Here is a 17,080-nt window from a genome sequence, read left to right on the forward strand (position 1 = left end):
CACAAAGCATTACAGGATGAATTGATCAGAGCAGAATGTACTCAAACAGGCCGTACATTTAGAGCCTCAGCAGCACACCATAAAATGTCCCGCCATGTGCTAGTTAAGTTAGGTGAACAATTGGAACTGACTTTTTTCTTTTTTTAATCAGTCAACCTTGTTCAACCCACCCCCTCCCCGCATGTCAGGGCCTGCGGCAAGTCCTCTCTTTGCCCCCCACCAATCTTAGTGGGGATCAGACAAGAGTCTCCAAGAATCAATCAAGCCGGGTTTCCATGAAGGACCCCCTAGCCAGCAGTGGAAGGGACAGTACAGGCAAGGACAGTCTAGTATGTGTCGGCCTTTCAACACTTGGTGTAAAGGAATCTCTACCTAAAGATGCACTAGGCACCAGTATTGGCCCACTTTCAGTGAGAATGATCACCGAGGACATTGAGGGAATGGCCGTCTCAATATTGTATGGGGTGGCCGTATTGAGAAGAGGAGTGGTGAACTGCGTCATAACATTGTCGGAAGATTCAGGCAATTTGGCCATTTGCTTGGAGGCCTCTGACTGCAATTTCTCAAGAGAATTTGAAGCATTACATGGTTTGAAAATGAGGGGAGCTCAGAGCCATTTAGCTCCTGCTTATAGCATAGACAAGCTTGGTTAGCATAAAACCAACAGATACCAGGAGCTACTTTTGGCATCTCAGGCCAATATACACAGAACAAACTAAGTGAATTTAACTCTATGCATTTGGGGCAATCTATAAACATTAGGGAACATCTATATGACATTTAAAGAATAAGGGGTCATAAATAAGGAATACATTTACATGTTTTCATTTTATGTGGAAGTTACAGTTGCATAACGCTATTTATAAGCTCCTCGTTCTCCAGTGGTACCTCCTGGTGACTAGTTAATGCTACATACTGTGAGCAGTTAGGAATGAAACTCTGACACAAGTTACACATGGTTTTGGCTAAAGACGTATTATTTATGAATAAAAGGAATGGGGAAATGCCTCACTGTTCCTGCACTAGCAGTTTTTCCCCTACCTAAACTCAAAACTAAGGATCCATTGGTGTCAGAATGTCCAAAACAAAAGTCATGTGTCCAAGTGCAATTCGAACCCTCACAGTTTAAAGAACTAAACTCCAAGGTGAAACTGATAAGATCTTTGGCCATCAGTGTTCTATAAAGGTTTAAACGGGTAAAGAAATGGGTAACTCCAACAAAAAGTCTCTAGGACATGGCTCCTTGTTCCAGAGGGTCTCTCTCTTTGCCTGGATTCATTGTCAAGTTTTCTTACAAATAACAGTTCTCGTTCTTCCTCTAGATCAAGAACAAAAATCGTACACAAAAATTGTTTGAACCTTTTGTCTTGTCAGAATACCTGGTGTACTTTCTTGCCAGGCTTTTTGCTCTTTAGTCTCTGGGACCAGCACTAACTTTTTGGTTGTTCTTATATGCTCCTCAATGTGTCCTTGCCTGCTATGTTTCCCTACCAAGACTCTTTGTACAGGTGTACCTGCCTAGTAGACTCTCCTGCCAGGGCTTTCTACTTGTGTACCTTTACTCACACTTCCACTCTTGATAGTTCACCACGTTCGCATTGTTGGTTTATACACTCTGTCCATTGTATATTGCCTGTTAAGTGTTGCTTATATGCATGTGTGGCACATACTCGCAAACTTCAAAATCGCACTTTCACTTGGGTTTGGTAAACAGCTCTTTCTTTCTCTCTCAGTTCGGTTAGGTTTATTTGAATTTATCAATGCTGCCTATACACCCCAGTGCTCCCTCTGTTCTAGTGTGGACACAAGGCCCTTCACAGTGTTCATTACTTTCGCAGCCTGCAACAGTCTTTGGGTGCATTCTTCCTCGAGACCATTTGCTTTCGGCTTACCGCGGCTCCAGCTGGGCTCATCTGCTTTGCGCCGGTCTCCGGTAGGTGAACTGCTGGTTTCCGACACCAGCGCAGGAGTCCTGCACTGACTTCCGGCTTTCCTGCCATGTGTTTTCTTCTCTGCGCATCTTTCTGCTTCTGAACTCCTGAGCCGGTTGGCTCCACCAACCTTCCAGCCAGTCGATCGCACAGAGGAAGCCCGCTCCCACCAGCAGTCAGTTTCTGGCGGTCTGGATTTAAAATGCCCTAGGCACTGGTTGTGTGCTCCCAGCAACTAGAGCGCTGCCTGTGCTTGGGGCTTCTCTTGCTCTGCACTCCTCTTCCTCGTTGCAGTGTTGTGGTGTTTATGTGAAGAGTAGTCCCTTTTTAGCAACTTTCATGAAAGCCTTGGATGAATGTCCATAATGGGTTTGGATGGCTAGTAAGTCATCGAGGATTGCTATGTGAGTCCACGTTTGAGAGTTGGCCTAAAGGTTGTAACAAAAGGGGATTCAATACCCTTCATGGAAGGAGAAGGGGAGGTATTACAATAGGCCATTAAGAGTGTTGTAAATGGAAGGTTCATACTCCAAGGGGAAAGGGTGATACCATGTCTCACCCGCTGATACCATCATCCCCTGCCGGAGGTTGTCTCCCCCCCCCCCCCATGTGATCCTCCCTCATATAGTAGCCCCCAGGGTCGGGATCAGATAGCGGCTGCTATCCACTGGTCACATTAGAGGAGGTCTCCGCTGGGAAAGGAGTGATTTTACCATTGGATTCATCACAATATGCAGGAGCAGCTTGTAACTCTTATTCAATCTTAATTTTGAACCTTGTTGAATCCCTTGATGAGCACTTTTGTAGGGATCCACGACAATGCCGATTTTGTCTTAGGGTGAGGCCTATCCCCCACTCCCCCGACCTTTTAGCTCCTGTTAGGGGATCCTCACTGTGGCCGGTATTGTTTTAGTCAAGAGGACTCACTGGTAGATTAAGCCCCTGGTAGGGGGCCCCTCATTAACTTTGTTACCCACCGATAGGGAACCCTCAGGGCTGCCCCTGGGCCCTTTAGCCCCTTTGCAGGGGAGCCTCGGAGGAAGCTACAGTCTCCAGATTTTCCCCTTATGGGGTACTTCTTGACATGTTACGCTAGGGTCCACACGACTCCTCCCTGAACCAGACGCACTCAGGAAGAGGTTGCTTGGCCTCAGTGCTATGAAAATAAATTAACTTGAACAGCGTGGTTTCCCTTTTAAAAAGTCTTAGGTGGCTTGGAAGAATAAGTCGATGCGTAGAAAAACATCTTCCCACCTACAATTGCACATACCGAAAGGGACCCGCAGAAGAAACAAGTTCCACCAATGGTCGGAGCCTAGACCCTCGAGTTAAAGACTATGGGGGAGGGTGGTAAGACGACTGCAGTAAACGCATGGTGCTAATCATGCATGCTCCGGCATAGGCAGAGGGAAAAGGCAGACCATGGAAACAAGGCACGCAGGTAAAGGAATTACGACAGGACAAGAAAAAGGCGGAAAAAGGGTACCAGCAAGTGCCACTGAGCATATATCTGAACCAAACTGCACAAAGAAAAAAAGAAAAAAAAAAAGGACTGAAAGATTGGGAAGGGGTATGTATAGGCATGCAGGGCAGAGTCCTCGCATGTGCTGGCCCCCACAAACATTTTTACAAAATTACAGTTTTGTGCTACACAAAAAAGTTTGCTGGTCCAATCCTGAAGGACATGTCCCTTAATTGTGGAGGAAAGGAGATGGGACGTAGCAGTAAATGTATGCTACTTGGGCAAACATGGCAACAATTGTTCAACTAAAACACCCTTAGGCATGCACATGCTCACAATGTTCCCATCAGAAAAACACTTAAGCCAAGCCATGATGGAAGTAAAATGTACTTACAAAGCTATTCTACTCAAAACATATTGTATGTGCTCACATTCAGCGGGGTAGGAAAGGCATGTCGACGTAAAGCAACAAAGAGCAGTTTGAAGAACTTGCAGTTGTGGCAAAGGGACTTGCCATCGTCCAGTATATTCATCAACCACCTAGTTAAAAGAAAAGGCACATCAGAAGCAGTACATTTTAGTGTCACGTGATCACTTATTCACACAAAGCTGTTGAAAGCAATACAATCTTGGATGACCATAAACATCCATCACCTCAGATTCATCCCTGGTTCCCCTCTTGCTCGGTATACAACTTTGGCCCATGACACAAGGACACTCAGTTATGCTCCTTAATCGGGCTGTTGCGTTAGCCTTTTAAGAAAGTGAACCCAAAAAAATTAAATAAAAACAGACTAAAAGAAACATCTGTATCACGTCTATAAACCATTAATCTAAACGGATGAACTGCTATTTTATAAACATATCAGCATTGACAGAGGTAACAGCATTGGCTGAAGTATGCGCTCCTTGTAAAGTCATTTGCATTAGTGCCCCAGATACACGCTCTGTTTATCAGATACTGCCTAATATGCCCAGGGAGTAACAGTTGCCAAACGAACTGTAAAACGGTCCATCCACATCCAGCGTTATAATCAAGATCCCAAATGTTGGACATCATCTCAACGTACATTTCCTTTCGATTTACCTGATGAATTAAATGAACATGCATTTAAAATGCTGGGCCTGCTTGACGCCATTATCAAGTTCCCCAAAACGACATTTTTAAATTATTGCTTGAGAAAAAACAACCATAAAGACTGCATATTTATTCGGTGTAAATGTTTCAACCAGCTCTTAAACATAAGAGTATATGTTCCCTGTGTTTTTGCTGCAATAAATCCCAGCTCTGCTCCAATGCTATCCTTAATGTCTGGTGTCGAGAAGCAAATGAATAATCTGGGAAAGTCAAAACTGTGCCGACATCAACTATGGTGCTGGGAGGCCCTGAATGGGCCAACCCGATAGAGCCATGGTAAGGTCAGGCAAAGCCTGAATGGATGAAAGCTCTACAGGGAGAATGCAAGGAAGCAAACTACCGATTTATCGCTACACAAACCCATAAGCTCGCACTACAGAATAAGCCAAAACTAGAACCCATAAGGCATCCAGGGAAAATTGTGAGCAGGCCACCAAGATGCATCAATTAAGAGTAAGAGACAATTGAACAAGTTACTTCTTACCTTGTAAGGTTCTTTCAACGGGATGTTCATCCGACGTATTCCTTATCTTTGGTAATACGTTTCCAGCTTGCTGGCCTCGGAAATTTTTTCTGTAGACGGCGCTGCGCGTCGACGTCCGCCGAGTCTTTGACCCTCGACGGCCACAGTCATGCCTGAATTGGTTATTGACCTTGAAGGAGCGTAAGCTGCAACCACAAGGGAAGTATTACTGCGGGGATGGATGGGAGGGGCGATAAGGAATACGTCGGAGGAACATCCCGTCGAAAGAACGTTACAAGGTAAGAAGTAACTTGTTCTTCGAAGGGATTGTGTCCTCCAACGTATTCCTTATCTTTGATAGACTCCCATAGCAGTGGCATGTAATTGGAGGTGGGAGTAAGAATGTTATGTATCCCTTTAGGGCTGGACCGAATGTAATACGGCCTTGCCAAATCTGGTCTCTTGACCAGTGGAGGAATCCAGGTTGTAAAATTTTGTGAATGTATGTGCGGACGACCATGTGGCAGCCGCACATATGTCTCGGACCGGTACCCCTCTTTGGAGAGCCGAAGAGGCTGCGATTCCCCTGGTTGAATGAGCCCTAAGATTTTGGGGTGGCTCTTTCCCTGCCAGTTGTAACCTTCCAGAATGGCCAAAATAATCGACCTGGAAATGGTTTGTTTTGTTATGGGTAGTCCCAACTTGTGACCCGAGTATCCTACAAACAGTTGCTCCGCTTGCCTGATCCTAGCCATTCTGCTGATGTAAAAGCTGAGCGCTCGCCTTGGGTCCAGCCTATGTAGCCTTTCTTCCTCTTTCCCCGGATGGGGAGGAGGGTAGAACGAAGGTAAGGTAATTTTCTGAGTAATATGAAATTCAGAAACCACCTTTGGGAGGAAATTAGGCTTCACCTGTAGGACAACTTTGTCCTTGTGGAAAATCGTATGTGGGGGTCTGCCGATAGAGAGATTCCTTGTAGTTCGCTCACCCTCCTAGCAGATGTTAGTGCTACCAATAGGACAGTTTTAAGCGAGAGAAATCTCAGCGAACAAGAGTGAAGTGGTTCGAATGGAGTGCCCATTAGGAAGTTTAAGACTAAATTAAAGTCCCATAAGGGAACCTGGAATGGTTTCGGAGGATAAACATTAGTTAATCCCATGAGAAATTGTATCACTAGAGGTAGTTTGAAATATGATGGTTCCTCCGCAGTGCGCTTGAAGATAGAAAGCGCTGTGAGATAGCCTTTTACAGTGCCAACTTGAAGGCCTGAGTTTGCCAAGTAGAGTAGAAACGATAACACTGTTGGTGTACCACATGAAAAAGGGTCGATATTCTCTTCCCTACACCAGCTGCAAAATTTGTTCCAACGGCAGCGTTTTAAAGACTTTATTGCTGGCCTTCTGGCCGAAAGCAACACCTCCATGACGTCATCAGGGAGATCCCAATCCTTGTACCTCACCCTTTCAGAAGCCAAGCGTAAAGGTTGAGGGTTCTGGTGTCTGGATGGAGAACCTGACCTCCCTTCTGCGAGAGAAGATTCTCTTTGAGTGGAAGACGGATTGGAGGGCAGATGGACATATCTAGAAGGTCCGGGTACCACGTTCTCCTGGTCCAGTCTGGGGCAATTGGGATCATGGTTTTCTGGAATCTTCTCAACCCCCTGATCATTTGAGGAATAACAGGGACTGGTGGGAACACGTAAAGGAGTGGAAACTCCCAGTCCACTACGAACGCGTCTCCTAGAGCTCCTCTCGGGGAAATTCCCTTGAACAGAACAGATCGCACTTCTTGTTGGTGCTTGTGGCGAACAGATCCACCCGAGGGGTTCCCCAAAGGGCGAAGATCTCTTGAAGGACTTCCTGAGCTAGCTCCCACTCGTGGGAGACTGTGCTCTGCCTGCTCAGAGCGTCTGCTGTCAAGTTCTTCTCTCCGGCTAGGTGGACTGCCGATAGAGAGATTCCTTCCCGAATTGCCCAAAACCAGAGCTGCATTGCCTCTCTGCACAGTGGCAGTGATCCTACGCCTCCTCTTTTGTTGAGGTAGTGCATGGCCAACGTGTTGTCTGTCATTATCAGGACATTTCTCCCATGTACTGATGGCAGGAAAGCTTTCAGTGCTAGTCTGATCGCTCTCAGCTCCAATAGGTTGATGTGTAGTCTGGACTCCGATGGAGACCAACGACCGCTGATGGTCAAGTCGTTGGCATGGGCTCCCCACCCCGCGAGTGAGGAGTCTGACTACTGTCATCTCCGGCCATGGTTGCCAAAACAGTTCTCCTTTCAAGATGTTCTCTGGATAGGCCCACCATTGAAGGTTGCAGGCTACTTTGTCCGGAATCCGGAGGAGATCTGTCATTCTCCCTGAGAATTGTGACCACTGAGTTCTCAGTGCCCACTGAAGAGATCTCATTCTCAGACGAGCCTCTGGCACAAGGAAGATGCAGGATGCCATGAGGCCTAGCAACCTCAAAAAGTCGAAGGCTGGGAGACGTTGGGCATTTTGAAACTTGTTGACCATCTGCAGAATATCTTGAGCCCTCACCTCTGGTGGCGAGGCTTTTCCCAGGGAAGTGTCCAGGACCGCTCCAATGAACTGGAGTCTCTGTGATGGTATCATCTGTGACTTCTTTAAATTGAGGGAGAAGCCCAGTTTGTGAAGGAAGTGGCAGACATAATCTAGCTGATCTGGGCCCGTTTCGAAGATACAGCCCTGATCAGCCAATCGTCCAGGTAGGGGTAGACGTGGATCCCTTTCCTCAGACTAGCCGCCACTACTGACATTAGCTTGGTGAAGACCCTCGGGGCGGAGTTCAGTCCAAATGGCAGAACTCGAAATTGATAATGCGAGTCGCCAATTGCGAACCTCCGGTATTTCCTGTGTTTGAGATGGATTGGCACATGGAAATAAGCATCCTGAAGGTCCAGGGATACCAGCCAGTCCTGGAGCTGGAGCGCCTGAAGGATCCGAGAGTGTTACCATCTTGAACGTGTCCTTCCTGAGGAACTTGTTCAATTCTCGTAAGTCCAGGATGGGTCTCAGTCCTCCGTCGTCCTTTGGTATGAGAAAGTAGGGGGAGTACCAGCCCTTGTTCCTGTCAACTACAGGTACCGGTTCTATGGCACCTTTCTCTAGCAGGTCTATAATTTCCTGCAAGAGGAGCGGATCTGGAACTTTTAGAGAGCTGTTCCCCAGTGGATGACTGAGGGATGTGAGGGATGTGTAGAAAGGGCAGGCAGTAACCCTGGGTAACTGTCTCCAATGCCCAAGCATCTGACGTTATAGCCTGCTATTCCGTCAGATGGTGAGTTAACCTGCCCCCTACAGGTGTTTTGTGTGGAAAGACCTCAGAGTGGTTTGGGGGCACCTGCTGCTGATGCGGCCTTAGTACCTTTGACCCGTCCACCTCGGGTGGATCTCCTTTGGCCTCTTTGAGCCGGCTGTCCTCTGCCTTTCCCGAATGCGGAATAATAGCAAAAGGACTTTCCTCTCCCAGAGGTTCCTGAGGGGCGAAAAGGAGTTTGGTGGATAGCAGCTCCTAAAGATTTTGCTGCTGCTTTAGAAGTCTGCAACTTTTCCAGACTGTCAGCCTTTTTTAAGAATAACGAAGAGCCGTCAAAGGGCATATTCAAAAGTCTGGCCTGTACATCTGGAGCAAAGCCAGACTTTTGCAACCACGCATGCCAGCGGACTGTTATACTTGCCGCCATGGCCCTGCTGATACGGTCAGCGGAATCGATGCCAGTTTGAAGTGATTCGCACATGGCATCTTTGCCATCTTTAATAATGTTAAGGAAGGCTTCCTTTTCCTCTCCTTCGGGTATGCAGTCAGCCGCTGATGAAGCACACTCCCACAGTGTGTGACTGAACCTGGCGAGCATACAGGTAGCGTTGATGGACTTCAACGCCATACTACAAGCAGAGAAGACTTTCTTCGCCATAGAATTGTACCTCTTGTCAGCTCTATCCTGTGGGACAGTAGGGTAAGCAGTCCTACTGCTAGATGAAGTTGCCGCTTGGACCACCAGGCTCTCTGGAGTCGGGTGTTTTGATAAGTATTCAGGGTCAGCAGCCGCTACCCTATACTTGGCTGACAATCTTTTATTGACCGCAGGGATAACTTCAGGAGTTTCCCAATTAGATGTAATTTTCCTTTGTAAGGCTGCATGGAAGGGGACCACAGGGTCCTCCTGTGGACCTTTGTCTAATATGTCTGTCAGGTCATCCTGTTGAAAAACAGGCAAAGGAGCAGACCAACCCATAAATTCAATAATTCTTGCCATAAGGGTTCTATAGGGTGTTTCGTCATGTTCCCCTGGGTCTGGCTTAACAAATTCCACTTCTGGGGAAGTGTCCAGCCCACTTGCCTCATGTAGCGACTCCTGTAGGTCCTTCAACCTTATTTCCTCAGAGGTGAAATCCTCTGAAATAGGCAGTGTGGTCCTCTGCAACCCAAATGTTTCCTGGTCAGAATCTTCCCCATCTTCATAAATTGAAGTTAGTCCAGGGTACTCGGACCTCTGAAATGGTGTAAAACCCATCTCTAAGGCAGAAGGAGCCAAACTCGTCATTATTGGGTGAGAAAACGTCGATGTCGTCGACGCCGATGTGACAGGCTTCGAGAAAACTGGACGAGGTCTCGAAGAACTCGAGAGGATCGGGATCCTACTGGAGGACATTGATGACGGTCTCCGAGTCGTGCCGGAGGCCCTTGGAATCACCGTTGGCTGTGGAGTAGCCTTGGTCTTCTCTTTCATCGGCGTCGAGTCGATCGACCGATGCGTCGAAGAACCCTTCGACAACGGCGTTGATGGCGCCGATCCATGCGTCGAAGGAATCTTTGACGGCGGCGAAGAAGATGGTGCCTTCTTACCCGACAGCTCTTGGCGCTCTCGGGTGGAATGTTTCGCCGGGTGCAGCGACTCGCAGCGTTTTGATTTTTTTGGGTTTTTCACCCGGGGTATCACCCTCAGCGGTCTTCCGAGGGGGTTGAGGCTGCATACTCGAAGACGCTCAACATTTTCTTTCTGAATTCCTCCCACTCAGTCTGAGAGCTGTGTTTTGTGGGACAGGAGACCCTTTCTGGGGAAACAGAAGACGAGGAAGGGGATCTTCGACGTCTCTTTTTTGTGTGTCTTTATCTCGACGAATGGTGGGAGCCACTTCCGAGATCTAGAATGGGAATGTTCGACGACGAGGAGACGAATGCCTCCACTCAGCCGAAGAAACCTTCAAGGAGGTTTTGACCGATTTACCTCTCTCGAGCTTCCCCTTGCACTCCTTCAAGGCTTTCGCCGTCATGGACATGCAGTCACACTCCGAACAATGGTGCTCGGCTCCCAAGCACCACAAGCAGATCCTGTGTGGATCCGTTAGACATTTTTTTACCGCAGTCTCGACATTTCTTGAAGCCGGATCGCGGCGTCGTCGGTTCCGATGAAGATGCCATCGAGAACGAGTTGGTATTTATTCGAGTAGATATAGAGAGTTATCCTGACTGAACTGAGCAACGATGTTCCGTGGCCCAACGAAGCGCGGAAAAACAGACCTGAGCAACGGACGCAGTGCGTGGCTATTTATGGGCATGGTGACGTCGGCTCCGATACGGTGGCCGTCGAGGGTCATCGACTCGGCGGACATCGACACGTAGCGCCCTCTACAGAAAAAATTTCCGAGGCCAGCAAGCTGGAAACGTATTATCAAAGATAAGGAATACGTCGGAGGACACAATCCCTTTGAAGTTACGTTTTTGATAACTAACCAACGCTTTAAAAAAATATGGCTGCTTGCTAGTGTTTTCACAATTTGTCAAAAGCTACATGTTGGTTTACTGAAACATTCTTCAGAGTCGCATATAAAGTTCCATTTATGTAAATTACAAAAATAACTAAAACATAGAAAATAAAATACAATGCCTATTGCCATTTCCTCAGATGCACGTGGATATGCACTTTGTCACTATTTAATAACGATGGCAAGTATCCACGCCATACATTTGACTTGGATGTTGGTCATGAAATCAGCTGTCCAGTGGGCTGGTTTAAGCTATAGCAGGAGATCTACCTCAACCACCACACACAGGCAATTGCTCATATTCTTCCCCATGGACCACTCAGCATGGGCATCGATTAAGATTGGTTTACAGATGGAAGTAATTGATGCAGGATTCAACCAATATTCTACTAAGTGCAACCAATATAAGAGGTTCTTTATTTGCTTAAACCATGGGAGAGATTTAGCTTTTGGGTACCCCAATAAATCTAGCATACTTTTCTTGAATTGGACAGAAGTGTATTCCCAAACTATACATCTATCCAATAAAGCATAATTTTCAAATGGACGCGGTCTATGATCAAAGGGAGTTCAAATTCAAAGTGTAATGGTAGGTGTGCTAAGCGGTACTGCAGCTAATTTCCTCATGAATGCGTTTTCATTTGTTCCCAGTAAAGAGTTGTTGGGAGGGTCCCCAAATTTCCGCACCATAAAACGCTGCCAAAGGGGCCTGGTCTGGTCATATAACAGCAGGAGAAACAATGTTATTTCCAAAGTTTTTTTTTAGAAGGACAGTACAGCTTTCCATCACATTTCGAGAGTATTTGCTTTACTAGTTTGTTTTTACCATTGCATATTCCACCCTATACTAACACCAATCTAGTCAAAGAAAGGGACATCCCCAATTTGGGTGTTACCTATACCAAGGGCCATACGTGAACATGATCTTACTTTTTTCTGCACCTCATTAGTGTGGTCTTTTCAGTGTTTATTGTTAGGCCCTTGTATTCACAATAGTTGAGAAAATGCTCTTTCAGCTTGCTTAATCCACCTGGGAGCGGAAAACAAGGACAACATTGTCTGCGAACATTAACAGTGGGCTATCCTCACTCCCAAGCGTTGGAACTTATAATGTACATGCCGATATATCCTCTAGAGCCACATTAAATAATAAAACGGGAACAGGGGGGGGGGGGGGGGGGTGCACCATTGTCTCAAAATTACTACATTGTTGCCTGTTAATACAATGCAATGCCTGAACCTCCCCTTCCATAGAACGTGTGTTTTACTGTATAAAAACCGTGCATAATCAGGAAGGGGGTTGCTGTGCAGACTCTCAAAGTGTTGCTGGTTCTATATCCTGTATGTTGAAGTCTTTGTATGCTGCCTTGCGGATTGACATTAAAGACGCTTATCAATCTAACTTAAAGAGTCTATGGGTGATTTTCCACGACAGTACCAACAAATACATTTTCTTACAGAGCATCTTTTCATCTACTTCTACTCTCCAGCCAAAGATTGGCCTCTTGCTTAAGGTTACCTGGACCAGAATGATTTCCACGTGTGGGGTTCTTTTTTCATTAATATGCAAGAGTTTGGTGCAGAGGAGAGCAGGAGACCTGTCCTTTAGTACTGATTTTGTATCTTGGGTTGTAATAAGGTAACAGAATTGCAGATTTATATAGTCCCGTTTCTTCCTGGGAGCAAGAAGGTCAGACACAAAGATGGTTAGCATTGATACAGATCTACTTTCGAATTTTGCCTTTTGATTTATGTATGTGCCTTTCTTTTAATTGGTATGTTTTCACTGTGTTTGATGGAGGGTGGGACGTCTATGGTCTGACCCTACAAGGAAGCAGGGGAAAGGAATCTTCTATACATTTAATTATTGATAAATAATCAATGAACTTGCTTTGTTCCCACTCAAACTAGTCTCACTCAGCGTTCAGGTGCTTAATTCCAAGCAGAAGCATCAGCTCATTGCGAAGGGCTTGCTTGATCTAGGTGTGGATAATACGCAAAAGGAGACAATCCTGAAGGAGAAGAGCACAGGATACACAACTTTTTCCCAATACTTTAGCAGGTCGCCATCTTGTTAAAGCCCACAGTGGAGATTGCATTTTTCATGACCACGATGGTTGAATGCTGAACATCAAGGAACCACCTAGTGGTTTAAAACCTTTTCTCCAACTACTCGCAGAATGAATATGCATGTCCAAAAAGGACATCTTTTGCATAGGTGGAGTGGCTGGTGACTAGAAGACTGCAATGAGGTAATCCAACCATGGACTGATTGAAATGTAACCCGATTGTTCATCAGAGTGGTACTGAAAAACTTCAGAAATGTATAGGAGAACGAGCATTGATATTTGGTCAGGATTGGAGTAGTTACACGTAAATTATGTTAATGCGCCCAATTTGCTGAAGTCCGTTCAAAAGAAAAAGCTCACACGCCTTATGTGTTTGATTCACACAGTGTTGCGATATATATATTTCAATGCCCTTTTTCGATGACACACGTTTCGACGTATACACCGTATTTTTCAAATCAGGGCTATATACCAAGTAAATACAAAAAGTCCATCACAATCAATTTAACAAAATAAAACATGATTGATAGCAATTATTATGATCATTGCTAAATTATAGCGTGAGTAGCAAAACAATAGATAGATTTTTTCTTTTGGTATACTTAATGTTGATGAAAAACATAACAGTTATATGTGCATACATATTGTGAAAAGTGGATAGAAATGGCCATTTTGTGGAAAGGGGTGGGGGGTAGGAGGTTGTAGGGAGTCAACAAAAAATTGAAAGAGAAATAAAATAAATCAAATGGTAAACGCTAGACAGAACATAGTTTAAATGTAAGGTCACCTTGTACAAATCACACTAGGTTACAACATACTAGCGCATCTTACCCAGTATTTTTGATGCACCAAATATTCTTCACAGCATTAATCCAGTCATGGGATAATCCCAGTTTGCCTATGGGAGAAACCCCCACATTGCATAATTAGACTTCTCCATGTTTAAGTATTGAAGCACAAACAATTATATATGTTCCTACATAGGTTTCCATCATGCATGTCTTTTACTCCTTATTTGGGAGAGTATAATCCTTTTTTCCTAATTCACCATGATTACCATATTATGTGTCATTTCAAATTCATCTCGTGTTAAATATAGCACGTGAGTTGTCACAGCCATAATCATTGTTTGTGACTCCAGATTAGAATTTAACAAAATAATGGCTGCACCAATTTCTCTGTATGCGAAATGGTGGCCGTGGGATTAAAGCCGCGTGTTTTATTTCCATACGCATGTGCAAAAATAGATAACAAAAAGGCAGATTATTTCCTCATGTGATTGTTATGGGCAAGGTCCACGAGGATGCGTGTGCCCCTAATCTGTGTGCGATGCTTTAAAAAGCGAGTCGTATGGTCCGTGTATCTTACCTACGTCCTCCTCGACTATACCCATCTGTCCTTATTCGAGTTTGTCCACCGGCTCCATGTTTGTTATTTTTTTTATTTTTATTTTTTATTTTATTTAATTTCCTTCATACAAACTTTTTGAAACTTTTTCCTTTCTATACACATTCACAAAAGGCTGAGATTTCGCAAACTGCCGTATTGTCCTAGGTTAGTACAGTTTGTTCCATTCATCACATAGAAAGGTTTCGAAAGCAGACTAAAAAGAAAGGCTATTCACGGTGGGGTAAAGTCCAATCCACGTTGATCACAGCTACTATACGCTCATCAGTTGATGTTGTTTCAGTTAGTCTCTCAGGTTGCTGTTTCGAAATCTCTGCCCCTTTGTAGTTTCTGATTCTTGAGGTAATATCTCTCAGTTTTCCATTGATAATAAGATTTCCAATTTTTGTAGGAAATTTGTCAGGCCAAAAACGTCTTTCTGTAGTGGATTTGCAAATTTCAACCAAAACTCTTCTTCTGATAAGGTTGCATATTGGTTAATTACTTTGCCCAGATGCAGTTCTCAAATCTGTTAGACCAGGGCAATATAACGTGAGATGTTTTAATGTCTCAGAGTGGTCCTTACAGAAGCGACAACTCTCCATCACATCAGGCTTCTGATATCTCAGGGCTAAACTTGATCTTGTGTCAAACAAATTTAATCTGAATTTTAGGAGCATCCTTCTGTGTCTGGCATTAGCTGTTTTTACCACATATTGCAGTTTTTTTTTTGGTCCTTTGCTTCAGTAGCCGCATCTTTCATCAGTGTATGGCGATTTCTGTCGTCCACTGTTGCACACCAATCTCGTACCCATAACTTTTTTTTTCACATAGTTTGGGTTAGTTTTCAGTATTTCCGAGTTAGTGCCCATTTCAGCAAGATGGCTTTGGCATGCATCAATCCATCTTTTCAGTACAGACTCCTGGTTTCCTTCCATTGCGTCTCGTAATATTACAAATTGAGGTGTACATTCGTCAATAATTATTTTCCTGTAGATCGACAGCGTGTTCCACAAGACTCGTGCATTTATGGATATTAGATTTAGTTCATACCGTAGACATGCGCTTGGAATGCCTCTTTGTAGTTGAAGGACACGCCTCCAGTATTGATTTTCTAGTTGTCCCCATAGATTTGAGGCAACTCCTAAAGCGCATTCTGCTCCATAAATCAATGTTGGGTCTGCTTTTTGATTGTAGTGGGCTAAAACAGGTAGCAAGGAGAACTTCCCATATCTTTTGTTTATTATCAATCCTTGACATGCTAGTTGTTTGCATTTTTGCTTTACATTTTCGGCCCATGGTGCATCAATTTATGTTGCTGTTGATCCACATTCCCAGGTATTTACCTTTTTGACGCAATTCAATTTTTCGTTGTTCAGTTTCCAGGTAAAATTATTTCTTTTGACTTGCTTGTTATTCCGTGTAAGATCTTGTAGAATTATGACTTCCGATTTTGCAGGATTGATTTTCAATTTATTTTTCTCCACATATTCTTCCAGACTCTTTAGTTTTCTTGCCAGTCCTATAGGTGTTAAATCGAGCAGTACACTATCATCTATATATAGCATCCAGTTTACGCTTGTTCCATTAATTCTCGGTGGATTGGAGTTTACTGCTTCGATGGATTCTCCGATATCGGACAGGTACAGGCCGAATAAAGTCGCTGCCAACGGGCAACCCTGTTTTACTCCTTGGTTTGTTTTTATAGATTCGCTGAGCGCCCCCCCCCCCCCCAGCATCTAATCTGATTTTAATTTCCGTGTCGGTATGTAGCTCTTTAATAGGATCCAATAAGTTTCCTGGACAATTCCGTTTCTCCAGTTTATCCCAGAGCATTCCTCGATCGATGGTGTCAAATGCGCTGGACAGGTCGACAAACGCAATATAGATCTTGTTTTGACGTATGGCTTCCATTTTTAGGAAATTTATGATTGCCAGATTTAGGCCACAGCCGACACCCTTGACAAATCCCGCCTGCCGAACATTGTAACTTTGAGATTCTTGAATCCATTTAAGCAGTTTAATCTGGAGTTGAGTTGCGAATATTTTCCCCACCACATCTAGAAGGGCTATTGGGCGATAGTTTCTTGGGTCAGTGCGTACGCCTTTTTTGAAAATTGGTACAATAATAGCGCTTCGCCATGTGGTCTGAATCTTTTTCTCCTGCAAGATAGTGGAAAATAAAATGTGGCACAAGTCTGTCCATAAGTCAGGATGTTTTAGCATCTGATTTGTAAGCCGGTCCGGTCCAGGGGCTCTGGATGTGCTGAGTCTCATAATAATTTTGTGTAGGTCTTCTTTGTCTATTTTGATAGACCAGTCATTACTCAGATTGGATGGTTTGCTGCATGTTATGTTATTGTTGTAAAATGTGTCAGAGTAATGTTTGACCCAATCTTTCTCCGACACCATATTTTTTATTATAGCTTCTTGTGGTGTTGCTATGTTGTTCAAGTAGGTCCAAAATGCACTGGTGTTCCTTTTGGCTATTGTTTCCATCATTACTTCTGCATCTCTTTGTAGCATAACATGTTTGTTTGTTTATTTGTTTGTTTATTTATTTATATAGCGCTCTTGACCCAGGGGTATATATGCGCTTTGAACATCAGGTTACAGGTAAAAGACAATAGTACAGTATTGATAGGGCATAGATAATAGTATTCAAACAATATACATAAAATTGGACATTCGGAGTGCATACATAAGTGGTAGGACAGTTATTTGTTGGTTAACCAGGAAATGACCTTGGTTCTGAAGGGTTGGAAAGTAGGTGTAGATTTAATATCCAGTGGGATGGAATTCCAGAGTTGTGATGCCAAAGTTGGGAAGCTGGATCCTCCA

At 44.4% G+C, this 17,080-nt stretch overlaps 1 protein-coding gene across 3 annotated transcripts in view; it reads right to left on the minus strand.

Moving 5' to 3' along the window:
• The window catches only part of ZNF654 (zinc finger protein 654), a 389,308-nt gene that overhangs the window by 285,860 nt on the left and 86,368 nt on the right, over positions 1–17,080 (minus strand). For 2 of the 3 annotated variants that reach the window (XM_069636778.1, XM_069636776.1), the window contains exon 2: positions 3,788–3,933. Coding sequence is in view for 2 of the 3 variants with exons in the window: in XM_069636776.1 (XP_069492877.1) it covers positions 3,788–3,933 (146 nt within the window). In the remaining variant the exon portion in view is untranslated. The remainder of the gene's footprint in view (positions 1–3,787; positions 3,934–17,080) is intronic. The other variant, XM_069636777.1, reaches the window with a different exon arrangement.

The sequence above is a fragment of the Ambystoma mexicanum genome, chromosome 7p (assembly GCF_040938575.1).
Source record: "Ambystoma mexicanum isolate Mex_15411 chromosome 7p, UKY_AmexF1_1, whole genome shotgun sequence".
Lineage (NCBI taxonomy): Eukaryota > Metazoa > Chordata > Amphibia > Caudata > Ambystomatidae > Ambystoma > Ambystoma mexicanum.